Source organism: Macaca thibetana, chromosome 20 (genome assembly GCF_024542745.1).
Source record: "Macaca thibetana thibetana isolate TM-01 chromosome 20, ASM2454274v1, whole genome shotgun sequence".
In the NCBI taxonomy this organism is placed as follows: Eukaryota; Metazoa; Chordata; class Mammalia; order Primates; family Cercopithecidae; genus Macaca; species Macaca thibetana.
The window spans coordinates 33,053,453-33,080,040 of NC_065597.1; the positions used below are offsets into that span (position 1 = coordinate 33,053,453).

Below are 26,588 nucleotides of genomic sequence, written 5' to 3' on the forward strand. Positions count from 1 at the left end.
AGCTCAAGGCAGTCTCCCTCCAGATCTGAGTGCATGGAGGAGCACAGGGTCCGAAGCTACCCTGAGCTGGGGTGGAATCTCGCTCCGCCCCTTCTGAGCAATGTGGCCTTGGTGGGGCCGATGGAGTTGCCTGTTCTGTAGGTGACTGCTCGCCCCCAGGCTTCCACAGGGTTAAATGAGATGGTGTTGGGAACAGGGCCCCCAAAATCTGGCCATAAACTGGCCATAAATAAAATCTCTGCAGCACTGTGACATGTTCATGATGGCTGTAACACCCACGCTGGAAGGTTGTGGGTTTACCGGAATGAGGGCAAGGAACACCTGGCACACCCAGGGCAGAAAACTGCTTAAAGGCGTTCTTAAACCACAAACAATAACATGAGCGATCTGTGCCTTAAGGACATGCTCCTGCTGCAGATAACTAGCCAAACCCATCCCTTTATTTCGGCCCATCCCTTTATTTCCCATAAAGAATACTTTTAGTTCATCTATGGAAACAATGCTTACCACTGGCTTGCTGTTAATAAAATACCTGGGTAAATCTCTGTTCAAGGTTTTCAGCTCTGAAGGCTGTGAGACCGGATTTCCCATTCCACGCTCTATATTTCTGTGTGTGTGTCTTTAATTCCTCTAGCGCCGCTGGGTGAGGGTCTCCCCGACCCAGCTGGTCTCTGCAAGATGCTGTGTGGCTCCCACTGGGGAGGGCCCCAGTTACTGGCACTGTCATCATGATGCCCACTGAACAAAGTGGGCCAAGCCCAGAGGCAGCCAAAACCACATCTTTCTGCATAGAGGGGAAACTGAGTCCGCGAGCTCAGGGCAAGGGCACCAGGCCCATATGCTGGCCTTCATCCGTCCTCAGCTCCTCCCTGCGGGCACGAGCGGGGGCAGGTGAAGAATCTTCCACCTGAGAAGTGTAAGAGGAGGGACATGGGGGCGGGGAGCAGCGGGCCTGCTCTGTGTATAAACAACCGGACAGCAGGAAGGATGCCAGGGCCCACGGACACCAGCTGCCTCCGAAGTCCCGCCGCCCGGGCCTCCACGGAGCAGCCTCCGAAGCGCAGCGTGGCCGTGTCCTCCGTAAAGAGGGTGGAGCCGCCCCGGGCCCCTCGCTCTCCAGCCGTGAAGCCCCCGCCGGCGCCTGCAGGTGGCAACCCGCAAGCCGCCCGCACACGCGGGTTCTCTGTTCCTTTTTTCTCCTCAACCACTGCGGTTAAAAAAAAAAGCTAAAAGCCACCTGTTTTGTTTTTAAACGTGCTGTGGCTTGGATTTCGGCCAGGCCTTTTGTGGTGACAGGAAACCCAGGACGGGCGCCCCGGCCGGGCCTGGCGGACTCCGGGGCTCGCAGACTCGGGCCCCGCGTGCCATGAACCTCCGCGCCGGAGGCGGCAGCAGCGGGCGCCGGGGATCAGCGCAGCGGGGCGGCCGGGCGGATCCAGCGCAGCCGGGAGGCCGGGCAGATGCGGGGCGGCGCGGCGGCGGTCAGGTGAGCGGCGCGGGGCTGGCGGGGACGGGCTGGGAAGGCGGCCCGCCCGGCGCGGGGCCTCGAGAGCTCGGCCGCCCCGCCCCGGGGACCCCGCCGCTGCTCCGGCGTCCACACCAGCTGCGTGCGGGGCACCCGGGCGGCCCAGGGGACCCGAGTGCTTGTGCCCCCTTCCTGGGCTGCTCCGAGCCTCAGTTTCCCCATCTGTGGAATGGGGGGTGGGACAGACCTGCCCCGCGAGGAGCCCGGGACACCAGGGTACCCCGAGCGAGCTCCTGCGGGCGTGGTAGGTGGGGGAGGCACAGTCCTGGGGCGGCTTCTCCCTGCAGCAGGTGGCGAACCCACGGCCAGGCTTCCGTGGCGAGCAGCCCTAGAGGAATGACCGTCCTGTCCCTGAGAGCCCCTGGGCCCTGGCAGGCGATCCAGGTATGGGCAGACAGGGCGCTGTTGACTCCGCACACCGCGGTGACTTCTCAGGTTCTGGGGGTGGCAGCTGCAGTGGTGACACCACTTCCTGGTGGTCACACCGCGGGCAGGGCGCGGGAGGCCAGCTCCATGCGTCCCGAGTGTCCTGAGCTTCAGCGCAGGGTCCCCCTGTGCCCCGGAGCCCCGCCGGCTGTTCTTCTGTTTCCTTTCATTGCTAAGTTGTGGAGTCCTCCCGGATGAGAGCAATGGGCTCTAGAGGAGGGGCCGGGGGTGGCCAGACCCCTGCTTTCATTCTCCCACTTCCTGCCTGCTCCTTTCTGAGGCCAAGTCCTACATCTGGGTGCAGAACTGGTGGGTGAGCCTGGTGGGAAGAGCATTCTGCTCAGAGTCGGCCACTGTGGCCAGCATCCCCAGGTCAGTGTGTGGGGAGATGCTAAGGCTGTGAGGCCAAAGGCCTCCCCTCATTTATCCCCTGCCCATGGGCCAGGCCTGGGGCTGGCACTGACTCTCAGTAAATACGCAAATAAAAGATGCCTTTTTTTCACAGCCCAGAGGAGAGCTCGTAGCCTAGAGTACAGCTGCTGGGCAGAGCAGAGGTGTCCGTGCCAGCGTGCCTGCTTTGACGCTCCTCTGGCCGTGTTTTAAACACCAGGAGGTTTCCAGGGGCTGCCCCAGGCGTAGCTCCTGCACCCTTTTTCCTGGGCTGGTCACCATATGTGATGACAGTGCCAGTCTGTTCTGAGCAGCTCTGGGCTCCTGGCTTCACTGACATCATACACAAGTCCTTAGCCCTTCCATCCACCCCAGAAAGTAGGTGTTCCCCCTGATTTATAGGCAAGAAAATGGAGAACCAGAGTCTAAATCAGGGCTGATTTATTTTTATTTATTTTTTTTTTTGAGATGGAATTTTGCTGTGTTTCCCAGGCTGGAGTGCAATGGCACAATCTCAGCTCATAGCAACCTCCACCTCCTGTGTTCAAGCGATTCTCCTGCCTCGGCTTTCCTGATTAGCTGGATTACAGGCGTGCACCACCATGCCCAGCTAATTTGTTTGTATTTTTAGTAGAGACAGGGTTTCACCATGTTGGTCAGACTGGTTTTGAACTCTTGACCTCAAATGATCCACCCGCCTCAGGCTCCCAAAGTGAGCCACTATGCCCGGCCATGATTCTTTTTTTTTTTTTCTGAGACGGAGTCTCACTCTGTCCCCCAGGCTGGAGTGCAGTGGCGCGATCTCGGCGCACTGCCAGCTCTGCCTCCCAGGTTCACGCCATTCTCCCACCTCAGCCTCCCGAGTAGCTGGGACTACAGGCGCCCACCACCACGCCTGGCTAATTTTTTTTTGTATTTTTAGTAGAGACCGGGTTTCACCATGTTAGCCAGGATAGTCTCAATCTCCTGACCTTGTGATCCGCCCTCCTCGGCCTCCCAAAGTGCTGGGATTACAGGCTTGAGCCACTGTGCCCGGCCGCGCCCAGCCATGATTCTTAAAAGTAATGGTGCTAGGCCAGGCATGGTGGCTCCCACCTGTAATCCCAGCACTTTGGGAGGCTGAGGCAGGCAGATCACCTGAGGTTAGGTGTTCCAGACCAGCCTGGCCATCAGAGCGAGACTCCATCTCTACAAAAAGTTAAAAAACATTAGCTGAGTATGGTGGCACACACCTGGAGTTCCAGCTACTTGGGAGGCTAATATGGGAGGACCCCTTAAGCCCAGGAGTTTGAGGCTGCAGTGAGCTATGATCTCACCACTGCACTCCCGCCTGGGTGACAGAGCAACACCCTGTCTCAAAAAAAAAAAAAAAGTAATAATGATAAGTCGTAATCAGTATTTATTGGGTGCTTACTATGTGCTGGCCAGTGTTCTCTGAACTTAGTAGTAACTACTTTAATCTTGATAATAACCCTGTATGGTACTATTGTAATCCCCATTTGAGACATGAGAGAATGGAGGCAGAGAAGGGTTTATCCACTTACCCAAGGTCATGCAGCTAGGAGCTGGCAGAGCTGGGATTCAAGTTGGGCGTGTCTGTCTTGTTACCATGAGACTATTGGTATCATCAGTCAGAATCTTTTTTTTTTTTTTTTTTGAGGTGGAGTCTCGCTCTGTTGCCCAGGCTGGAGTGCGGTGGCTCAGTCTCGGCTCACTGCAGCCTCCGCCTCCCAGGTTCACGCCATTCTCCTGTCTCAGCCTCCCGAGTAGCTGGGACTACAGGCGCCCGCCACCACGCCTGGCTAATTTTTTGTATTTTAGTAGAGACCATGTTGGCCAGGATGGTCTTGATCTCCTGACCTCATGATCCACCTGCCTTGGCCTCCCAAAGTGCTGGGATTACAGGCGTGAGCCACTGCGCCCGGCCCATATTTATGTAAAATTTAATAGAGATTGGTCCTCACTGCATTGGGCCTGGCCTAATGCCGTCCTCCTGCCTTGGCCGTCCAGAGTGCTGGGATTATAGGTGTGAGCTACCACGCCTGGCCCATTACTGTTATTTTCAGATAGCCCTGATTTAGTCTCTGGTTCTCCATTTTCTTGCCTATAAATCAGGGAGAACACGTACTTCCTGGGGTGGATGGAGGGTAAGGACTTGTGTATGTCAGTGAAGCCAGGAGCCCAGAGCTGCTCAGATCTGCCTGATCTTCTCAAGCCCAGGGAGTCAGAACTGTCAGTCACTTTACCAAGTGTATCTGCTGGGGAGGCTGGGAAGTTATGTGACACACAAAAATGAGGCTCCCCATTCAGGAAGAAGGAGTGATGTTGGGACGGCCTGATTTCCCCTGTGTCCTGGGTGCTCCCTGGGAGACTGGGGAGGTGCTGGCATCGGGCAGCCGCCTCTGGCTCTGTGACCCACCCAAGGTCATCAGGTAATAAGAGAAAGAGGTGGGACTGGGGCCCACGCCCCTTGTGTCTTCCCGGTGCCTCCCTGTTTGGGTCCACGGGCAGCCTATCAATGGGTGCTGGATCCTTTTGGGCTGGCGTGCAGGTGCCCAACCCACACTCCTTCCCCACAGGCACAACAGGCAGGACAGGTCCCATAGGTGGTGTGGAGTCTTGCCCAGTTGCAGGGTAGCCATGTGGGGCTGGGATGGCCACCTTATCCCACTGCCAGTGAGGCAATGAGTTCAAATCCCAGTTCCCCCAGGCCACAGTGTGACTCTGAGCAGGGCCGTCCCCTCTGGGCTCAGCTCTCTTTCTTTTGGGAGAAGGGGCAGAGGATAAATCATAGGATTGTTTATTCTACTTGTGAATTATTTCAGGCTGTAACAGGTGTAGTGAAAGCATAACTAACACTGATGCGGTTACTGAACAACTTTAAAAAGACACCTCCAACTTCCTATAACATCAACAGGCCTTACAGCGAGCTTACTTTGTGCTCAGTCTCTGTTAACTCATTTCACCCTCACAATGGCCCATTACGGATGGGAAATGGAGGCAGGGAGGCTAAGGAATGTGACCCAGGAAGTTATGTGGGAGGGCTGCATGCAAACTGCCTCTACTCCCACCCCAACCAAAGTGCCTTCCTCCCTGCCAGGAGCCATCAGCCCTGTGAGTTCTGCAGTTTTCTGAGCCTCAGAGCGGGAAAAGAGCGTTCTTGATTCTTAGCTTCTGCCACGCGGAGAACTAGGCCCTTCCTGCCTGTTTCCTGGGCTCCTGAGGCACAGAGCCGTGGGCCTGGTTCAGCTCATGTTGCTCATCCCAGGATCAGAACCCAAGCCAGAGAGCCTGGATGCATTTGTAGGGGCTTCTCCGTGTGCTGGCAGGGAACCCTCCCAAGATCTCCCACTCCTGGTATGGGGAAGGTGGGCCCTGCTCACCCACATGCGGCAGAGAGGATGGGCCCTGGCACTGTCCCCAGGTGTCCAACCCTGAGTCCTGAGACAGGGGCTGTGGTTTCAGGCTCTGACAAGGAAGCACTTTTTGTTGGGGGCCCAGGAAGGAGGAACCCATTTCTGGGAGGTCTGTCTCACAGGAGCAGGTGGATGGCAAGGTAGAGTGGGGCTGAGTGAGTATCTGGGGCTGAGGCCTAGAGAGGATCCCATAGCTAGCTCTAGGGCTGGAGCTCTGCAACGTCGGGCCAGAGGACCCTGTGCTGGGAAGGAAGATGGGCCACATGCCCTCGTGGGACCCTCATTGTCACCGTGAGCTCTTTCCAAGGGGACACCACCAGTGGGGGCCTGGGCGGGAGGCAGCTGAGGTGTTTCCGGAAAAGGCTGAAGATTGAGGCTGTGGTGTGAGGACTACCCACTTTAGGGAAATGAAAGAGGCCAGCCTCACCCCAGACACCCCAGTGTGGTTGGGGAAAGGGGATGGTCCGTGGTGAGCCTGGTACCTGGGGACTCATCCTGGCGCTGCCTGGCCCTCAGGTGGGATGCTATGGAATATGATGAGAAGCTGGCCCGGTTCCGGCAGGCACACCTCAACCCCTTCAACAAGCAGTCTGGGCCAAGACAGCATGAGCAGGGCCCTGGGGAAGAGGCCCCGGACATCACTCCTGAAGGTGGGTGCTGGTGGGAGTCAGGGTGGGAGCTGGGCAGGTCTCTGACCGTGTACGTGGACCCCCCCGTCTTCCTGCTGCCTCCTGTGCAGCCCTGACTTTCCCACAGAGCCGGCACCTGCTGGCTCTTTTCTGTTACCCGTCTGTTCTGTGGTTCTGTGGTTTGTTTCTGTGTCCCTACTAGAACTCACACTCCGAGAGCAGGATTTGTGCCTGACCCGTCCCCGCTGTATCCTAGGGCCCAGCACGCAGTAGGTGCCCAGGGAACACTTGCTGAGTGAGGTCCACTGAGACCTGGTGACGGAGAGGTTAGCTGAGGGAACGTGCTCTGGGTTCCCTCGTCAGAAGGTGGCATGAGCCTTAGAAACTGCAGATGAGGCCATCAGGGGGTGCTTGGAGCGGGGCAGCTGCAGAGACGGCCTGGAGTCAACACTGGGGTTCGTGGACTTTGCCATGTAGCCATCCAGTGGTTTTTCTGTCATCCCCATGGTCATCCATGAGGTGTCTGCCTTAGAAATGGGATGTTTCTATAATGCTATCTCGAGGACCTTTTGGCACTGAGTATCATTCCACCTCCTCCTTTCGAATGTCTCTTTCCCGTCTGCACAAGGCTATGGGCTCCTCTGAAAGCAAACTGGATGGCGTGCAGATCTGAGTGGTGCCCAGCTCCCACAGTGCCTCCTTTCTGTGCGGCTTCCTGAATCTCTTTCCCATTCCTGGCTATCTCAGCTCCTTCCTAGGGGATGGGAGGCAGGAGGTAGCAGCTGACCCTCCACACCTGTCCCCGTCTTCCCCCAGAGGCCCTGCCTGAGCTGCCCCCTGGGGAGCCAGAGTTCCGCTGCCCTGAACGCGTGATGGATCTCGGCCTGTCTGAGGACCACTTCTCCCGCCCTGTGGTAAGGTTTCGGATCTGGAAGGGGAGAGGGACTGAGGGAGCCCCCAAGGCAGGAAGGGCCGGGGTTTCCATGTCACTCCCTCCCAGATGGTGGGACGGCGTCCTGTGAGCTGGGGTATAGCCTCACTCCATTGTCAGGCTCAGCAGCCCCCACCTCAGCCAGGGCTCCTGGCTTTGAATCTGAGGCCTGCATGACACCACAGACCCCCACCCTCAGAGCCTGAGTGAAGGCAGGTTGAGACAGCCGGAGATTGGGGTTCGTGAACCTGGGGCTTCTCCTATCCCCTGAGCTTCATGTCTTCATGTAGCAAATGTGCAGAGAGTTGGTTCCCTCTGGGGTCCTTGAGGTCCTGTAGACTTGCAGAGAGTCAGGGTGTGGGAGGTAAGGGGGAAGCTGCTTGTCTTCCTCCTACTGACCAGTAGGTATTACAGGGCCACTCTTGTTTGTTCTGTATTTTGTTCCATGGAAGCCTTGTGTTGAAGAAGAAAAGGGGGAGGCTATAATGATTTTTTAAAAAGTTTGAGGCTGGGCGCGGTGGCTCACACCTGTAATCCCAGCACTTTGTGAGGCCGAGGCGGGTGGATCACGAGGTCAGGAGATTGACGCCATCGTGGCTAACATGGTGAAACCCGGTCTCTACTAAAAAATAGAAAAAATTAGCCCGGTCGTGGTGGCGGGTGCCTGTAGTCCCAGCTACTCGGGAGGCTGAGGCAGGAGAATGGCGTGAACCCGGGAGGCGGAGCTTGCAGTGAGCCGAGATCGGACCACTGCACTCCAGCCTGGGCGACAGAGCGAGACTCCATCTCAAAAAAAAAAGTTTGAAAACCTTTTATTTTTACGCAAACCATCTCCAACTTTTGAGAGAAACATTACGGTAACTTTGAAATGTAACTTTGAAATGATTTGAGCCAAGCACGGTGGCTCACGCCTGTAATCCCAGCACTTTGGGAGGCCGAGGCAGGCAGATCACAAGGTCAGGAGATCGAGAGCATCCTGGCTAACATGGTGAAACTCCATCTCTACTAAAAATACAACAAATTAGCCAGGCATGGTGGCAGGCGCCTGTAATCCCAGCTACTCAGGAGGCTGAGGCAGGAGAATTGTTTGAACCTAGAAGGCAAAGGTTTCAGTGAGCCAAGATCATGCAGCTGCACCACTCCAGCCTGGGCGAGAGAGCGAGACTCTGTCTCAAAAAAAAAGAGAGACTTTGTATGTGTGTTTCGTATCTTTTTTTTTTTTTTCTTTTTCTTGAGATAAGGTCTCTCTCTGTTGCCCCTGCTCTGGACTACAGTGGCGCGATCATGGCTTACTGCAGCCTCGACCTCCTGAGCTTGAGTGATCCTCCCACCTCAGCTTCCTGATTAGCTGGGACTACAGGTGTGCACTACAATGCTCAGATAATTTTCAATTTTGTTTACAGACATGGGGTCTCGCTTTGTTGCCCAGGCTGGTCTCAGGCTCCTTAGCTCAAGTGACCCACCCACCTCCGCCTCCCAAAGTGCTGGCATTATAGGTGTGACCCACTGCACTCAGCTTGTTTCGTGTATTACAACATTTTGAGCACTTCCTTTAGGCCACAGACTGAGCTGCAAGGGGGAGGGGAGGGTGCCACCTCCCCTTTGCCTGGGTCTCAGAGCCCAGCAGCCTGGAGGAGGAGGATGGCTCCTGAGGGCGGGATCCAGGCCCACAGCTCTGAGACCTGATCCCGTCTTCCCCAGGAGCACCAGAGTGTTCTGAGTCTGGGTCCTTGCTGGGCCCTGAGCCCCCTGGTCATTGTGTGGCGAAAGCAGCCGGAAGTGCTGGGACTGGCTCTTGGCATCTGCCTGTGCTTGGCAGTTAAGCTGGAGGCCACTTACTCTCCTTCACGACAGCAAATGTCATTTCCCTAGCTTTCCTCCAAGAGGAAACTCTTCAGAAGTAAGTGAAGTGACGTCACAAAAAAGCATCTGGATTTCTCAAAGAAGGAAGTTGTCTTTTGAAAATCATCTTTCAAACATTAGATTTTCAGAGGCCCGTGGGCAGACAGGTCGGGCTGGGAGTGCGCAGCACCAGGTGGACCTTGACCGTGCTGCCACCTTTCCTGTCCTTGAGCAAGTCCTCAGTGCCCTCTGGCTTCAGTTTCCTTCTCTGGGTGAGGGGTGTCGGGGTCTGCTCTGGGCCTGTCTCGGCAGGTGGGCCTTAACAGGGAGATCCTGCAGGGTGGGTATTTGACTGCCCCCGCCCCCAACCTGGGCAGGGTCTGTTCCTGGCCTCTGACGTCCAGCAGCTGCGGCAGGCGATCGAGGATTGCAAGCAGGTGATTCTGGAGCTGCCCGAGCAGTCTGAGAAGCAGAAGGATGCCGTGGTGCGTCTCATCCACCTCCGGCTGAAGCTCCAGGAGCTGAAGGTGGGTGTGGGGCCGCCCCACCGTGGGGCAGCCTGGGGCCGAGGCCAGGACTGTGGAACCAGGAGGACCCTGCAGCCTCTGGATCCCTCTTAGGTGGTGGTCTCCCTCTCGGCCACAGGGGCTGGGGTAGAAAGGCTCCAGACAGGCAAGGTGGAAGATGGGCCCTCACCCCACTGCGGGAGGTTTCCCTGTTAGTCTAGACCCTCCTGTTGGAAGAAACAGAAACCCAACCTTAAGTAGCTTAAACCAGAAAGAAAAATGTATTTTCTTGGTGACTGGAAGGTCCTCCAATGTCAGGAATCTTGCTGTCTCCCAACTCGACTTTCTGTGTCTGATCCAGCCTCAGGTAGGCTTTCCAAAACTGTGTGGTGGCAGAGATGGTCCCGGCAACCACACCTTGCTTTCCAGCAGCCGAGCCTCCTGTGCAGATGACAGCTGCCTTTTCTCAGTGGTCATAGCAGGAACCTCAGGCCTGACTTTCATTGGCCAGTCCTGGGCCCACCCCTGACCTGATGACAGTGACTGATTGGCCAGTTCTGGGTCATGTGCCCACCCCTTACCCAATGACAGTGGCTGATTGGCTAGTTCTGGGCTGTGTGCCCACCCACTGAAGCAAGCGGGTGAGCTGAGTTCCTCCCTGAGTGAGCCACATGACCTGGACAAGGACGGGTGGTGTCTTGAAGGTGACAACAAAAGAAGGTGGGGGTCCCAGGCCACAGATGTTCCTGATGCAGTCCTTCGGTCTCTGTGTGCTTTCACCTGGCTACCCTGTGTCCCCTGTGCTGATTCATGAGTCCCTGGGAATGCAGAAAGTAGAATATTCATTAAGAAACAGGTAAATTGGTGATAACAAAAAAAACCCCAAAACATAGTGGCTTAGAGAAGATGTGTTCAAGGCCGGGCGCGGTGGCTCAAGCCTGTAATCCCAGCACTTTGGGAGGCCGAGACGGGTGGATCACGAGGTCAGGAGATCGAGACCATCCTGGCTAACACGGTGAAACCCCGTCTCTACTAAAAAATACAAAAAACTAGCCGGGCGAGGTGGCGGGCGCCTGTAGTCCCAGCTACTCGGGAGGCTGAGGCAGGAGAATGGCATAAACCCGGGAGGTGGAGCTTGCAGTGAGCTGAGATCCGGCCACTGCACTCCAGCCTGGGCGACACAGCAAGACTCCGTCTCAAAAAAAAAAAAAAAGAGAAGATGTGTTCGTTTCCTCACGTAAAAATCTCACGGGTGGTCTGGGGCCCCTATGGCAGCTAATGGTGTTGGAGAGGGCCTCCTTTTCCATTGCCCTGCACCTAACTGGCAGAAAGCGGGAGGGGCAGAGAGGCCGCGTCGCTCCTGCTCACATGCCCGTGGCCCAGCGCAATCCCACACAGCACGTCGCTGCAAGGGATGCTGGGAAAGGTAGCAAAGGATGCTAGGAAAGGTAGCAAGGGATGCTCGGAAAGGTAGCATGTGACCTTGGTGGTGCTTGTCCAGCTGATCATTGTTTACTGTGAAAGGGAGAAAAGGGACGTGGCATTGTGCTGAAACTCACAATCTCTGCTCTAAATGGTGCCTGGAAGAAATAAGCTGAGGGGCTTGTGTGAAGGGAAAGGAACTTCAGCCCAGCTCACCTGTGACCCCTCCCTGACTCACCCTCTGCAGGACCCCAATGAGGATGAGCCAAACATCCGAGTGCTCCTTGAGCACCGCTTCTACAAGGAGAAGAGCAAGAGCGTCAAGCAGACCTGTGACAAGTGTAACACCATCATCTGGGGGCTCATCCAGACCTGGTACACCTGCACAGGTGGGCCGAGACCCAGATGAGGGGGCTCATCCAGACCTGGTACACCTGCACAGGTGGGCCGAGACCCAGATGAGGGGGCTCATCCAGACCTGGTACACCTGCACGGGTGGGCCGAGACCCAGATGAGGGGTGAGGAATGAGGGACTCTGCTGGGCTCACGTTCAGATCTGAGCTGTCCAGTGTGGTGGTCACTAGCCAAACATGGCCAAAGTTAAATTAACTAAATATGCATTTCCTCAGTTGTACTGCCTGCGTCGGACAGTGCTGTTCTGGATGAGAATTAAACTAGTGAATTACATGGTGTGTCAGTTTGTACAGTGAAGAAAAAGGGAAAGGAACTAGCACGTGTTAAGGTAGAGCGAATGTGACTTTAGGGCAGAATGTAAAGGCATCATGTGACTTTTTTTTTTTTTTTATACGGAGTCTCGCGCTGTCGCCCAGGCTGGAGTGCGGTGGTGCGATCTCAGCTCACTGCAAGCTCCGCTTCCTGGGTTCGTGCCATTCTCCTGCCTCAGCCTCCGGAGTAGCTGGGGCTACAGGCACCCGCCACCACACCTGGCTAATTTTTTGTATTTTTAGTAGAGACGGGGTTTCACCATATTCGCCAGGATGGTCTCGATCTCCTGACCTCGTGATCCGCCCGCCTTGGCCTCCCAAAGTGCTGGCATTACAGGCATGAGCCACCGCGCCCGGCATCATGTGACTTTTAAGCAAAAACTTGAAGGTCAGGGAACAAGCCAAGAGAATATCTAGGGAGGAATGTTCTGGTGAGGGCAACGCTGCGGTTGATGTGTCCAGTGCCTTGAGGAGAGGCAGAGAGCCAGGTGTGGCTGCAGCTCTGTGTCAGGGGAGGTGAGCTCAGGGGTGGTCAGGGCTTTTCTTTAAGTGCAGTGGGGGCCACAAGTGGGTACTGGACATACTTGGGCTTTAATAGGTTACCCTGGCTGCTGATTGAGCTTGGACTGAAGAGAGAGGTGACTGAGGAGAGGAGGATGACTCTGATTGGGTTGGGACAGGTGGTGGGAGTGAGGAGTATCTAAGTGCAGTGCCAGCTGAAGGTTTGGAAACGGAAAGTAACAGATGAGAAAATTGTCTGACTGGGTGCGGTGGCTCTCACCTGTAATCCTAGGGCTTTCAGATGCAAAGATGGGAGGATCACTTGAGCCCTGGAGTTCGAGGCTGCAGTGAGCTCTGATCGTAGCACTGAACTCCAGCCTGGGCAATAGAGCAAGACCTTGTCTCTTAAAAAGTACAAAACAAAACAAAACAGGGGCCGGGCGCGGTGGCTCAAGCCTGTAATCCCAGCACTTTGGGAGGCCGAGACGGGCGGATCACGAGGTCAGGAGATCGAGACCATCCTGGCTAACACGGTGAAACCCCGTCTCTATTAAGAAATACAAAAAACTAGCCGGGCGAGGCGGCGGGCGCCTGTAGTCCCAGCTACTCGGGAGGCTGAGGCTGGAGAATGGCGTGAACCCGGGAGGCGGAGCTTGCAGTGAGCTGAGATCCGGCCACTGCACTCCAGCCTGGGCGACAGAGCGAGACTTCGTCTGAAAAAAACAAAACAAAACAAAACAAAACAAAACAAAACAAACAAAAAACAGAGATAGAAACCCATCAGGGTAACTCATGATATTTAAGGGTGGAGCTGCTGAAACGGAGATGGGAAGCTGAGGGCTTGGGAGGGAGGGCGGGGTTTCATTTGTCTGTTTGGACAGGTTGGGTCTGGTGCTGGGAGTGGCAGGTTGGCACTGGACATGTGAGACAATTGGAGGACAAGGTCTGGGCCACCTTTGGGGCAAGGCTCGGGCCAGGGACAAGAGGATCTTTGAGGTTCTAAGGCTTCCCTTGGTGCCAGGAGGTCTTAGATTGATCTGGGCCTCGGAATGGAACCCATGGGGAGGGGGCAGGCCAGCTGAGGGTGGCCTGGGCTGCAGGTGCACCCTTCCCGCTTTTGAGAACCGTGTGTCCTTCCACCCTAGGGTGTTATTACCGCTGTCACAGCAAGTGCTTGAACCTCATCTCCAAACCCTGTGTGAGCTCCAAAGTCAGCCACCAAGCGGAATACGAACTGAACATCTGTCCTGAGACAGGGCTGGACAGCCAGGATTACCGCTGTGCCGAGTGCCGGGCACCCATCTCTCTGCGTGAGTGGTGGCAGGGAGAGAAGAGGGTGAGGGAGCTGTTCCTCGCAGGGGAGCTGGGTGCACCGGTGTGTAAGGACACGTAGGTCAGACAGCTGAGTGAGGCCCTGGGGCAGTCCCTGCTTGTTATCCTTGGGAAGTGACAAGGGTCTGTTGCTGCCGTTTTTTCATTTCTCACTGAAGCAGACACAGGTTCCAGGCATTCTGTAACTCGCCCAGATCACTGAGGAGCACCTGGAGGGCTGGGACCCAGCCTCCGCCTTCCCATGTCAAAGTCTCCTAGACGGGGACCGGGGAGAAGTCACACAGTTGTCATGCACACGCGTGTCAGCTCTTCTTTCTAGAGAGTTGCTGGTGTTAATTCATGAAGTTTCTGCCGCAGTCCTACAGTGAGGCCCTGTTTATATCCCGTTTTACTGATAGGAAAACAGGTCAGTGAGATGCTGGGACCACCTGAGATCTTGTGGCTGAGGATAGGATGAGTCAGGAGGGAACCCTTGGCCTGGTGGCTCTCTCCCTGAGGGTTGTGGTCCATGGGAGGACAGACCATGAGGCTGGAAAGCTGAGTGGGGCTTTGGTGAGGCAGGGACACTCATGGCCCCCTGACCCTGCAGGGGGTGTGCCCAGTGAGGCCAGGCAGTGTGACTACACCGGCCAGTACTACTGCAGCCACTGCCACTGGAACGACCTGGCTGTCATCCCTGCACGCGTGGTGCACAACTGGGACTTTGAGCCTCGAAAGGTGGGAGTTGGAAGGTGGGGGCATCCCACTGGCGAGGGAGAGCAGGAAGGAGGATGGGGGTGTGGAGCCGGTGTACCCCGGGGTGTGTGCTGCTGGCTGCACGGGCCCTGGGTGGGTGTGAGAGGTGTCACCCGGCCATGCCTCGCAGGTATCTCGCTGCAGCATGCGCTACCTGGCGCTGATGGTGTCTCGGCCCGTGCTCAGGCTCCGGGAGATCAACCCTCTGCTGTTCAACTACGTGGAGGAGCTGGTGGAGATTCGCGTGAGGCTGGAGCCCTGGAGTGGGGGGCAGGGGCGCTGTGTCAGATGGGCCCTAGGGCTGGGCCAGTACCCTCTTCTCCTCTGGGCCATGGGAGGTTCTGAGCAGAGGAGGGAGGCCACCTGCTTAGGGTCAGCTGGGCACCATGGCTGCCCTTTTGGTTGAAGATGCTGGAACCGTGTCCAGTAGTGATCTGATGCCAGGCAAGAACACAATATTAAATTTTCTTTTTTTTTTTTTTTTTTTTTTTTTTTTTTTGAGACGGAGTCTCGCTGTGTCGCCCAGGCTGGAGTGCAGTGGCCGGATCTCAGCTCACTGCAAGCTCCGCCTCCTGGGTTTACGCCATTCTCCTGCCTCAGCCTCTCGAGTAGCTGGGACTACAGGCGCCCACCACCTCGCCCGGCTAGTTTTTTGTATTTTTAGTAGAGACGGGGTTTCACCATATTAGCCGGGATGGTCTCGATCTCCTGACCTCGTGATCCGCCCGTCTCGGCCTCCCAAAGTGCTGGGATTACAGGCTTGAGCCACCGCGCCCGGCCACAATATTAAATTTTCTAATAGCCATATTAAAAAAGTAAAAAGGGCTGGGCGCGGTGGCTCAAGCCTGTAATCCCAGCACTTTGGGAGGCCGAGGTGGGTGGATCACTTGAGGTCAGGAGTTCTAGACCAGCCTGACCAGCATGGTGAAACCCCATCTCTACTAAAAATACAAAATTAACCAGGTGTGGTGGTGCACGCTTGTATCCCAGCTACTCGTGAGGCTGATGCAGGAGAATCACTTTAACCCCGGAGGCGGAGGTTGTTGTGAGCCGAGATCGTGCCACTGCACTCCATCCTGGGCAACAAGAGTGAAACTGTGTCTCAAAAAAAAGTAGGCCGGGCGCGGTGGCTCAAGCCTGTAATCCCAGCACTTTGGGAGGCCGAGACGGGCGGATCACGAGGTCAGGAGATCGAGACCATCCTGGCTAATATGGTGAAACCCCGTCTCTACTAAAAATACAAAAAACTAGCCGGGCGAGGTGGTGGGCGCCTGTAGTCCCAGCTACTCGGGAGGCTGAGGCAGGAGAATGGTGTGAACCCGGGAGGCGGAGCTTGCAGTGAGCTGAGATCCGGCCACTGCACTCCAGCCTGGGCGACAAAGCGAGACTCCGTCTCAAAAAAAAAAAAAAAAAAATAAAAAGAAATAAGTGAAGTTAATTTTAATAGTATATTTTATTTAGCCCAATATATCCAAAATGTTATTTCAACATGAAATCAATGTACATTTTTGAGATAGTTACATTCTTTTTCTTTTTGTGCCACGTCTTTGGCTCTAGCATGTGTCCTCTGCTGAATCTCACTGCAGGGCAGCCACTTCCATGTGCTCCATGGCTGTGCATGGCTGGGGCCACTCTCTTAGCCAGCGGTGAGGGAGGAGGTAGGGCGGGAGCCGAGGGCAGACGGGAGCTGCAGTCCCGGCAGGACGTGACGGCGTCTCACGCGAGGTGGTGAAAGGAGTCAGGTCCCGTTTTACCCAGGAGGAGACTGTGGCAGCAAGTTGAGTTGCCAAGGCCAGGGCTGGGGAGGCCACTGGGATTTCTCTGGAAGTTTGGCTTGGTCCTGAGGCTGCTGGCTCCCAGACAGTTGTCTGCCTGTGGGGCCGGGTGGGGGCAGAGAGAACGGAGGGTTTTCTGGGCCACGGTAAGCGAGCCTCACGGTCCTGCCCAGTCCGGGAGCTGTGATTTTGGGCTTTGGTGAAGCACTCAGATCTCGGCCCACCCGGGTGTGAGGCGAGACGTCTGTGAGCAGGGCTCCCTGTGAGGCCCACACTGGGGCAGCCCTGTGTCCTGGCTGAGGAGGCCTGCCTGCTCCCGCCTTGTTTGCAGAAGCTGCGCCAGGACATCCTGCTCATGAAGCCGTACTTCATCACATGCAGGGAGGCCATGGAGGCTCGCCTGTTGCTGCAGGTCAGACTGCCAGCGGGACTGGCCCTGATGGGAAGCGCAGCCAGGGCAGTGAGGCTCCTCCGGCTCAAGTCTTTTCCAGACAGCTTGTGCATGGAGTGCCTTTAGCAGAGGGGCTCCCGGGTCCCAAGGAACAAAGCAAACAGGCGTTCAGCCCACAGAAGAGTTCTCCCATTAGTTCAGTTCGGGAAACCCTGTATCCTTTATGTGAATCTCCATAGGGGTGGGTCCAGGCCAGCCCTCCTCAGGCCAGTTGACCACAAAGCAATTTCAGGGTTCATCTAATTATTTATTCAACAGATACAGATGTTCTAGATTCTGGAACAGTGAACGAAACAGGCAGGAAAGCTTGCCCTTAGAGAGTGCCTTTCAAGTAGGGAAGACAAGAAAAATAAGTTGTGTGTTGGCGGGGTGAGCTGTGTGACAAGACAGAGAAGGAGGGGTGGGGAACACGGGGGTGCAGTGTGGCTGGGAGGGGCTGCATTGGGGAGTGGAGGGCGGCGGCTACACGGGTCAGGAAATGTGGCCCAGGTCCATCTTCCCCTGTTGGCTTCCTGGGGCTCCTGGATTCTACTCCTGGGGCCCAGACCCTTCTGTAGCTCGTTTCTCTGTCGACACCCGGGCCCTGACCGCTGGAGCGACCATGGGTGGGCAGTGGGAGGGGCCCTCCCCAGTGCAGGGGTCACAGCTGCTGGGACTTGGCAGCTCCAGGATCGGCAGCATTTTGTGGAGAACGACGAGATGTACTCTGTCCAGGACCTCCTGGACGTGCATGCCGGCCGTCTGGGCTGCTCGCTCACCGAGATCCACACGCTCTTCGCCAAGCACATCAAGCTGGACTGCGAGGTGGGCCTCTGCCCGAGGGCTGCTTTTCTCCAACCCCAGCCCTGAGGGGGGATTGGCAGGAGAAGCAGCCCAGCCCGGTGTGTCCCTGGCCTGGGAGTGCCCAGAGGAGGTGGCACTGACATGCCCGTGCCCCAACCCCACACTGTTCCCCCAGCGGTGCCAGGCCAAGGGCTTTGTGTGTGAGCTCTGCAGAGAGGGCGACGTGCTGTTCCCGTTCGACAGCCACACGTCTGTGTGCACTGACTGCTCTGCCGTCTTCCACAGGTGGGTGTGGCCTGCGCCCTGCACTCAGGGGCTGGGGCTCTGCCCCGTCCTCTGGGGAGCTGCCCCTTGGCCTCCGGTAGGATGATGCTGTGGGAGCTGGCACTGCTACCCCAAGAGAGGGGAGACGTAAAGACTCTGACTCACAGGGCCTTTGCTGACCCTGAGATACGAAGTCAGACCCTGATGTCTGTGACTAAATGAGAAGTTCCCTTAGGAGCAGCACCTGGGGGATGAGGGGGCTGCCCCTTCCCAGGGCCATCCCGGACCAGCCCCTGAAACTCCAGCTTGGTCTTGGATGTGTTCACAGCATCCCAGCTGCTCCCTTTCTTCACTAGGATTGAAGTCACTCTTTCAGGGTTAGGATAGGCTAGAGATTCCCAAACTTATAGTTCCTGTCACCTTTTCATGTCTCAGTAATTTTTCAAAGTGTTTCTAAGCCAAGGCTGGGCGCGGTGGCTCAAGCCTGTAATCCTAGCACTTTGGGAGGCCGAGACGGGCGGATCATGAGGTCAGGAGATCGAGACCATCCTGGCTAACAAGGTGAAACCCCATCTCTACTAAAAATACCAAAAATTAGCCAGGCGTGGTGGCAGGCGCCTGTAGTCCCAGCTACTCAGGAGGCTGAGGCAGGAGAATGGCGTGAACCCGGGAGCTGGAGCTTGCAGTGAGCTGAGATCGCGCCACTGCACTCCAGCCTAGGCCACAGAGCCAGACTCGGTCTCAAAAAAAAACAGAAAAAAAAAAAAAAAAAAAAAGTGTTTCTAAGCCAAAAGAAATTCCTGGCCGGGCGCGGTGGCTCAAGCCTGTAATCCCAGCACTTTGGGAGGCCGAGACGGGCGGATCACGAGGTCAGGAGATCGAGACCATCCTGGCTAACACGGCGAAACCCCGTCTCTACTAAAAAATACACAGAACTAGCCGGGCGAGGTGGCGGCGCCTGTAGTCCCAGCTACTGGGGAGGCTGAGGCAGGAGAATGGCGGGAACCCGGGAGGCGGAACTTGCAGTGAGCTGAGATCTGGCCACTGCACTCCAGCCCGGGCGACAGAGCGAGACTACGTCTCAAAAAAAAAAAAAAAAGAAATTCCTAACACTTTGATTTATTAAGTACTTATGCTCTCTCGTTTTTTTTCCTAGCCACTAGACCAACAGGGAAAAATATTTATGTTCAAACAACTTTATAAGTATTTATATCCTAAAGATTTAGTGGCTCTTTGGAAAAATAGTATACACAAATTAGAAGAAAAACATTTTAATTTCATTCTTCAGTAAGTTCTTACTCATGATACGAGTGCACCTTTCGGGCCCCACACATCTTCCAGACCTGGAATCAGACGGAACACTCCCCAGCAGCTTCTGTCCCCTGATTTTTGCCTGGAATTTGCTACTTTTCATAGCAACTGCTGAAATCCCAGCTCTACAGAGCTATGGTCACACAGATGGGACTGTGGCAGAAACTAAGGTTGAGACTGACTCACTTGAGCTAGTCGTTTGCTCAGTGTCTGACAGATGTTAATTACTGCTGTGTTCTGTTTAAAAGTTTAAACTAGGCTGCAGTGCCCCAGGGTTCCCTGATGCACAGTTTGGGAGCCAGGGGAGGTGCCAGGCACGCTGGGATAGGAACAGGTAGGAATCGTGAGGAAGGGCTCAGTCTGGCGCGGTCACCTGGCTCAGCCCCTCAGCTGTGTGAACTGGGACCTGTGTGGTTGGGGGATAGCAGGGAATGTGAGGACCCCTTGGAGGTCCACATCTGCACGCCGGGAAGCGCTCTTCACACGGCCATACAGTCATATGCATCTGGGTGCAGACCCCGATTCTGCCCTTTGGTAGTGGCTGTAGAGGGGATGACAGGAGCTGATCTAGGATGCTTGGGGGTTCAGTGCTGGAGTTTCCTGTGCAGAGAGCCCCAACCTGTTTCTGCCCCCAGGGACTGCTACTACGACAACTCCACCACGTGCCCCAAGTGTGCCCGGCTCAGCCTGAGGAAGCAGTCGCTCTTCCAGGAGCCAGGTCCCGACGTGGAGGCCTAGCACTGAGGAAGAGTGCTGGGCACCCTGCCTGGCCCGCCGGGACCCACCCTGCCAACGTCAAGTTGTTTGTCCTGCTCTGGAGACCCCTGGGGTGTGGCCCCTGGACCCCTCCACCCCTGCTGGGTGGGCAGTGTCGAGGACCGAGGGGGTGGGTAGTGTCAGGGACCGTTGTCTCCCAGGTGCTTGCTGGGACTCGGGGCGGCCGCACCTGGGTGTGCTGCTGTGAGGGGTCCTTGCGTGGCCCCCATCCTTCCCCCAATGGGCAGGGAGTTGGGGGGACATCTCACCTCCCCCATGGCACAGAACCCTCCACACCCCTGGACCAGGGCATCTGGGCCCTAGAGATTCCACAGCTCCTGTCCTGGCCACCCTGGAAACTCGTCAGGCCAAGACTCCGAGAGAGCTTCGGAGGAGAGTTGAGTAACACCTGAGGACGTGGCTGCACACACCAGCCGAGGGCTGAGTCTCACCTGCAGTGGGGTTTCGGCTCTGCCTGGAGGCTCCATCCCTTTCAGCCACTCGTCGCCTTCTGGTTGTCCCCAGCTGGGGCTGTTCACAGTTGTCACCTGTCGACCTGACTCTACCCTGGCCTGAGATTCAAAGGCCTCACTGGGTGGTCAGTCCAGTGGGGTTACCTGTTGTTTCTGTACAGCAGCAGGGAAGGGGGCCGTGGAGCTTTTCCCTGCTGGGCGCTCCTGCCTTGGCCCAGCCCCTTTCCTGGTGCTCCAAGCTGGGAGGCCGTGGCCCCAGCCTGAGGAGGGTGTCCTGGCCTCCAGGTGTGGAGCAGGGACTGTGTGCTGTGGGAGGTTTCAGTGAGGCGATGGGATCCTACAGGGGTCCGGTGGCATTTCTTGGAACCAGATTTGCCTGAGGAACTCGGTCCTGCTGCCTGTGGAGGGCTCTAGATAGCTCGGGAACGACCAGCCAGTGGCCTTTTGTTTGGGGGCCTGAGGTCAAGAGCTGGGAGTATTTGCTCGACAGCCCATTCAGGAAGATCAGGGCAGGGGCGTGTGGGAGGTCCCTCACTCCACAGGACAGAGGCCCCTGGACAGCAGAGGAAACCTACGGCTCTGGGTGAGGGGACACTTGGCTTTGCACTTTACAGATCCTGCGGTCCACGAGGGGCCTCAGGAGAGGACATGTCAGGACATGGCTTCCCAGCCTTCTACCGTGGGAAGTGGGGGTGCTCCTGTCTGTCCTTTTCCCCCACACCCTGGACTGCACTTGGCTGTTGGTACACATGGTTGGCACACATGGTGGGCAGAGGGCAGAGAAAATGTCACTGCTTGGATATTTGTCCCCTTTGACCAGGAAGCCCAAGAGGAGACACCTCAGCCAGCAGAAAGGCCACCCAGCTCACTGGCTCATTCCAGGAGCGGGAGACACGGCAGGGTCTCCTCTTTGCCCTCCGCCATCAGGAAGGGGATGGTGTCCTGTCCCCACTGTGGTGGCTTTAGGCGACGTTCTTACTGTCTGCTCTGCCTCGGTTTCCCCATCTGGAAAATGGGGGCAGGGGTACTGACCTACCTCAGGTGGCAAGGTGAGCAGGGAACATGTTGGAGTCCTTTAGAGAGTGTGATGTGAGGTTGGATCAACAGTGTGTGTTCCTGTCCTGCTTCCCCTTCCTCTTTGGGGCTGAGGAGGGGGTTAAAGGCCAAATGCTGTTTCCCAACACCCTGAAGTCTACACACGTCTCATGAATGCATCACACTTCTGTCATATGGATATTAGCCATTCCGAAATCTGTGTAATCAACTTCACATTATTCAAGTTACAAATCACTGTGTCCATAGAAAAATTATACTGGCATTTGCTGGACAAAGGGTTGGGCCCCTTTTATTTTTACCTGCCACCCAGCATCTCCCCAACCTGCCCCTTCTGGGTGACACGGTCTGTAAACAGAATCATGTATGGGTCTTTGTCTGAGTCTGTAGCACAGCAGGAAAAGCCCAGCAAGGACCCAGTTTGCACCGACAGCACCCACACCATGGGTGGTCCCACAGCAGGGGACCAAGCTGGCCTGAGGCATGCCCAGTTGTAACAATGCTGCTGTCACTGTCTCATTAAATATATGTCCTTTCGCCTGGTGTGTGTGTGGTGAATTGGGGACAAAGTAAGAGAAATTGGTTTGTTGACACAGAAGTCATTTGCAGGCTTAGGAAAGAGCTTTTGCCATCCAGTGGGGTTGAATGTAATATGGTGTGAGGTGAAATAACATGTCCTGATTGGTTGGGAGAACGACCTGTGGTGGTATCACACAGACTTGTTGAACATCTCTGGGCTTAAGCTGTTCTCCTGCCTCCACCTCCCGAGTAGCTGGGACTACAGGTGCATGCCACCACGCCCAGCTAATTTTTTGTATTTTTAGTAGAGACAGTTTTACCGTGTTGGCTAGGCTGGTCTCAAACTCCTGGCCTCAGGTGATCTGCCCGCCTCGGCCTCCCAAAGTGCTGGGATTACAGGCGTGAGCCACGGCGCCCGGCCAGGCATCAGTTTTTCTTAGTGTCAGATGTCCTTCCAGAAGGGCATTCCCACCGGCAGTGTATGACAATGTCCATTACCCTATAGCCTCAACAGCAGATTGTGTGGTCATACCTTTCAATGCAGTGTGAGAAATGTATATTTGTCATTTTAATTTGCATTTCTCTAATCATGAGTGAGGTCAAACTTCTCATATATTTCAGGATCTAATTTATTTATGAATTATGTGCCCATTTTTTCGATTGGGTTCTTGGTATTTTTTCTTCTTAGTTTCTCACATATTGGGGATATTAGCCTGTTATTTGTGAGATGTAAATATTTTCTTTATGAATTGCCATTTGACTTTGTGGTATTTTCTTTCCTATGGTGAAGTTTTATTTTGCTTACATTTTTATATGGTCACATTGATTAATGTTTATTTCATCTAAGTTTTAATGTCTGGAAGGGCTAGTCTCCCCTGTGCAATTTTTCTTTTTCTTTTTTTTTTTTTTTTTTTGAGACGGAGTCTCGTTCTGTCACCCTGGCTGGAATGCAGTGGCGCGATCTTGGCTTACTGCAAGCTCCACCTCCCAGGTTCATGCCATTCTACTGCCTCAGCCTCCCAAGTAGCTAGGACTACAGGCGCCCGCCACCATGCCCAATTTTTTTGTATTTTTTTGGTAGAGACGGGGTTTCACTGTGTTAGCCAGGATGGTCTCGATCTCCTGACCTCACAATCTGCCTGCCTTGGCCTCCCAAAGTGCTGGTATTACAGGCGTGAGCCACCGTGCCCGGCCTCAATTTTTCTTTTTTAACAAACATCTTCTGCTGGGCATGGTGGTTCACACTTTCAATCCCTGCACTTTTGGAGGCCCAGGCTAGAAGACCACTTGAGTCCAGGAGTTCCAGACTAGCCTGGGCAACACACAGACTCCTTCTCTACCAAAATAATTAGCTGGGGGTGGTGGCATGTGCCTGTAGTCCCAGCACTCCAGAGGCTGAGGTGTGAGGATTGCTTGAGCTTTGGAGGTCGAGGCTACAGTGAGCCAAGATTGCGCCACTGCACTCTAGCCTGGATGATGGAGCGAGACCCTGTCTCAAAGAAAAAAAAAGTTTTCCTGGCGATTCTTACACATATATGAGCTTTTCAAAGCATATATTTAAATAACATTTTAATGACAAAATTTGATACTCTCAAGCATCAAAATGGAAATACCAACAGCAAGGTTTCCAGGGATGTCGAACACCGCAGAGCGGAGAGGCCTGGCTGGGTCTCCACTGTTGAGTTCGTCATGGTGCTTCTGCTTTGTTCTGATTAACTTTTGGTTACACACATGGAAAAATGACCTAAGAGAGTTGTTTTGAACAGTGCTTTTTCTCATTGTACAGCTTCTGGTAACAGTTTATTGCATCATTGATAGCTCTGGAAACTCTAAGTTTTCATCATTAGGGCTGTTACTAGCAAGGACCTGCAAGCCAGCCTCGAAATGCGAGAGGGCTGCCAACAGTCTTCCTGTGGTTAACTGCCGCAGCGCCCAGGGATCATCTTCCCTCTCCTCCTCCCCCACTGCCGGCTCCTGTTCCAGCTGCATTAGTTCCTCATTTGAGAGATCTTCATGGGACTGCAGCAACTGGTCCACAGCAGCCTCAGCAATCTCCTCAAAGGCCACATTTCGGCCGGGCGCGGTGGCTCAAGCCTGTAATCCCAGCACTTTGGGAGGCCGAGACGGGCGAATCACGAGTTCAGGAGATCGAGACCATCCTGGCTAACACGGTGAAACCCCGTCTCTACTAAAATACAAAAAAAATTAGCCGGGCGAGGTGGCGGGCGCCTGTACTCCCAGCTACTCAGGAGGCTGAGGCAGGAGAATGGCGTGAACCCGGGAGGCGGGGCTTGCAGTGAGCTGAGATCCGGCCACTGCACTCCAGCCTGGGCAACAGAGCCAGACTCTGTCTCAAAAAAAAAAAAAAAAAAAAAAAAAAAAAGGCCACATTTCTGGCAAGGGTCACAATGGTTTTTTTAAGCTGTGCAATGTTATCTGCCCGGGAAAAATGCTGGGCCTGAACACACTCAGGCCAAATCTTCTCCCACACGCTGTTCATTATCGCTGGTTTGAGCTCCTCCCAAGTACGTGGTGTTGTCCACAGCATCCATGATGCTGTAGTTTCTCCAAAATTCCCTGATCACAGCTGTATCCTCACCATCCGTTGCTTCTAGGATGTGCTCAGAAGTCCTCAGATAGTGAGCTTTGAAGGCAGAGGCTACACCTTGACACATGGGCTGGATTTAGTCAGTTGTACCGTCATGAATGTATTATACTCTTATGTTATCAGAAACATCGCTCAAATTCACAGGGTGGCATGACGCATTGTCTAGTATGAGCAATGCTTTGTTGGTGAGATTATTTTAGGCACAGTGTTTTTCAACGGCAGGGCAAAAAAAGTAAGCGAACCATTCATGAAACATGCTCCTGGTCCCCCAAGCTTTTCTGTTGGAGCGCCAAATCACGGGCAAATTGGGCTTCGAGTACCCCTTCAGAGCCCTGGGGGTTTCCAAGCGGTACACCAGTAAGGGCTTCAACTTAAAGTCCCCAGTGGCACTGCCACCAAGCAGCAGCATCAAGCGATCTTTGTATGACTTAAACCCTGGCTCAGCATTCTCTTCCTCGGAAGTGAACGTTTCTTCGGGCATTCTCTTCCAATCAAGTCCTGTCTCATCTACGTTAAAGACACCCGGGGGGCGTACTCACCTTCTTCGATGATGCTTTTCAGCATTTCTGTGTACATGTTCTTGTTGCTGGGAGCTGCGCTGTTCAACTTGAAGTGGGGCAAACAGTGGCGCTCCTTGAATCTCACAAGCCACCCTGACCCTTTACTCACATGAAACCTCTCCACTTGAGAGCTTTCGCCATGTTCACGCTGTAAGTCATCAAACTTAGCCTTCTGAACGATGGCGGCGTTCAAGGGCGCATTTCGCTGCCTCTGGTCTTCCAGCCACAAGCTCAGCAGCCGCTCCATACTCTCCATCACTGCACTTCGATGGCGAGTCAACCGTGAGGCTCTCAAAGGAGTAGCTATTTGAGAACTCGATTTTTTTCTTTACTATCTCAGATGGTCGCCACTGTAGAGACAGCAAGACCTAAGGCCTTTGCGATCTGACTGAGCTTCTCACCCGCTTCAAATCGTCGTAACACTTCCAATTTGAGGTCAAGGGTAATCACTTTCCGTTCCCTTTTGGCACTAGGGATGACAGTTGCATCTGTGGGCTTTTTCCCAGGCATTTCTGCCTCCAAAATGTCAGAAAATCACAGCGGTCTCAAGTGCAAGAAGGCTGTGGTTCCCCTACGTCCCCCTGCAGAACTCGGTAAACAGAAAACGAGGCTAGGAAGAGGCGCAGGCTGATGTCCCGGAGACGTGGACGGGTCGCCATGGGCAGGCCCAGCCCCATGCCCAGCCCCGCTGCTTCACCGTCCACTCCGAGGAGGCCGCGCGGGTCTCCCGGTGCCGCTCCAGGTCCGCGTGCTGGGGCCGTGCGGCCGCAGGCACATACAAGCGGCCTGGGTTCTGGGGCTCCAGAGAAAGTTGCAACCAACCAAGCAGACAAACGGAACTCCGTGAGGGGGACACTGCGGCAGCAACGTCCCGGGGCGGTTTTCTACTGCAGCGGAGGGCGGGCCGGGCGGCTGTTCGGTTTCGGGAGCTGCTTTCCATGGAGGATCCCAGCAATAAGTGTGGATGCAGATGCCCGATTTAAGATAAGCCTAAAGGCGCTGGGTATCCCCTTAGCGCCCAGCTGTCCGGGCAGGACGAGCCTGCGCTGGCGATCAAAGCCTCGAACTGTCAGGCGACGGCGTGGACACCCAAGACGGGGCCCCAGCCGGCGCCGCGGCCCTGCTGCGCATGCGCGAGGCCTCCCTATGCGTGCGGGGCCGTAGGACCGCTCTCCCGTTGCGCATGCGCGCGCTCGGGCGGCGCGGGGTCTGGGTCTGGGGATGTGGTACCGGCCGCTGGCGGCGGCCGGCAGTATAGCGGTGGCCGGGCCACTGGCCTTGCTGTGGCGATGTGGTGGTCCAGGAGGCAGCAGGACGGCCAAGACCAGCGCGAGGGCCCTGGGCACGGCCCGGCAGGTGAGCGAGGAGGCGCTGTCCGCCGGTTCCGGGCGGCTGGTCTGCGCTGGACGCCGCGTGACGCCATTCGCCTGCGCCGGCCGCGGGGGAGCGCGGGAGCGCGGCGGCCCTGACCCGGTCCCCGCAGTGAGGCCGGCAGCCCCTGGCCGGAGCTTCCCGCCGCCCGCCTCCTCCCGGGCGTCCCCTCCGTCTCCAAACTCCTCTTCTCCCCGCTGCCTCTTCCACCCACTTGTTGCGGAATTCCCGCTGTTTCCTGGATGCCCGCGCACCTCGGACATCGGAACCGGGACCTCCAGCCT

At 55.5% G+C, this 26,588-nt stretch overlaps 2 protein-coding genes and 1 pseudogene across 7 annotated transcripts in view; 2 read left to right on the forward strand and 1 right to left on the reverse strand.

Moving 5' to 3' along the window:
* Window positions 1-1,359: 1,359 nt before the first annotated feature.
* DEF8 (differentially expressed in FDCP 8 homolog) lies at window positions 1,360-21,782 on the forward strand. Of its 5 annotated transcripts, none has more exons than XM_050773006.1 (13): window positions 1,419-1,486; window positions 1,813-1,909; window positions 6,274-6,407; window positions 7,203-7,300; window positions 9,537-9,686; window positions 11,335-11,476; window positions 13,459-13,623; window positions 14,235-14,362; window positions 14,511-14,624; window positions 16,487-16,567; window positions 17,270-17,410; window positions 17,565-17,674; window positions 19,600-21,782. In XM_050773006.1, exons 3-13 carry the CDS (start codon window positions 6,284-6,286, stop codon window positions 19,700-19,702), a joined length of 1,356 nt encoding a protein of 451 aa, XP_050628963.1. In that variant the 5' UTR covers window positions 1,419-1,486; window positions 1,813-1,909; window positions 6,274-6,283; the 3' UTR covers window positions 19,703-21,782. The 5 variants fall into 5 exon arrangements, with proteins under 5 accessions (XP_050628962.1, XP_050628965.1, XP_050628963.1 ...); XM_050773009.1 differs by having other exon boundaries at window positions 1,425-1,486; window positions 1,813-2,031; window positions 6,271-6,407; XM_050773007.1 differs by having other exon boundaries at window positions 1,435-1,486; window positions 1,816-1,909.
* Window positions 21,783-24,151: 2,369 nt separating this feature from the next.
* LOC126943891 (putative CENPB DNA-binding domain-containing protein 1) lies at window positions 24,152-26,068 on the reverse strand (annotated as a pseudogene). The gene has a single exon (XR_007721883.1). The product of XR_007721883.1 is annotated as a putative CENPB DNA-binding domain-containing protein 1 (transcript).
* Window positions 26,069-26,124: 56 nt separating this feature from the next.
* The window catches only part of LOC126943934 (AFG3-like protein 1), a 31,668-nt gene continuing 31,204 nt past the window's right edge, over window positions 26,125-26,588 (forward strand). The window contains 1 exon segment of the mRNA XM_050773178.1: window positions 26,125-26,289. Within this exon segment, the coding sequence (XP_050629135.1) occupies window positions 26,155-26,289 (135 nt within the window). The 5' untranslated portion in view covers window positions 26,125-26,154.

Excerpts from the sequence above, each read along its gene's own strand:
- DEF8 (XM_050773009.1), top strand. The coding sequence starts at position 1,461 with ATGCGGGGCGGCGCGGCGGCGGTCAG. Across the intron at positions 6,408-7,202 it reads CCCGGACATCACTCCTGAAG|AGGCCCTGCCTGAGCTGCCC; the intron begins GTGGGTGCTGGT and ends GTCTTCCCCCAG. Across the intron at positions 17,675-19,599 it reads TGCTCTGCCGTCTTCCACAG|GGACTGCTACTACGACAACT; the intron begins GTGGGTGTGGCC and ends TTCTGCCCCCAG.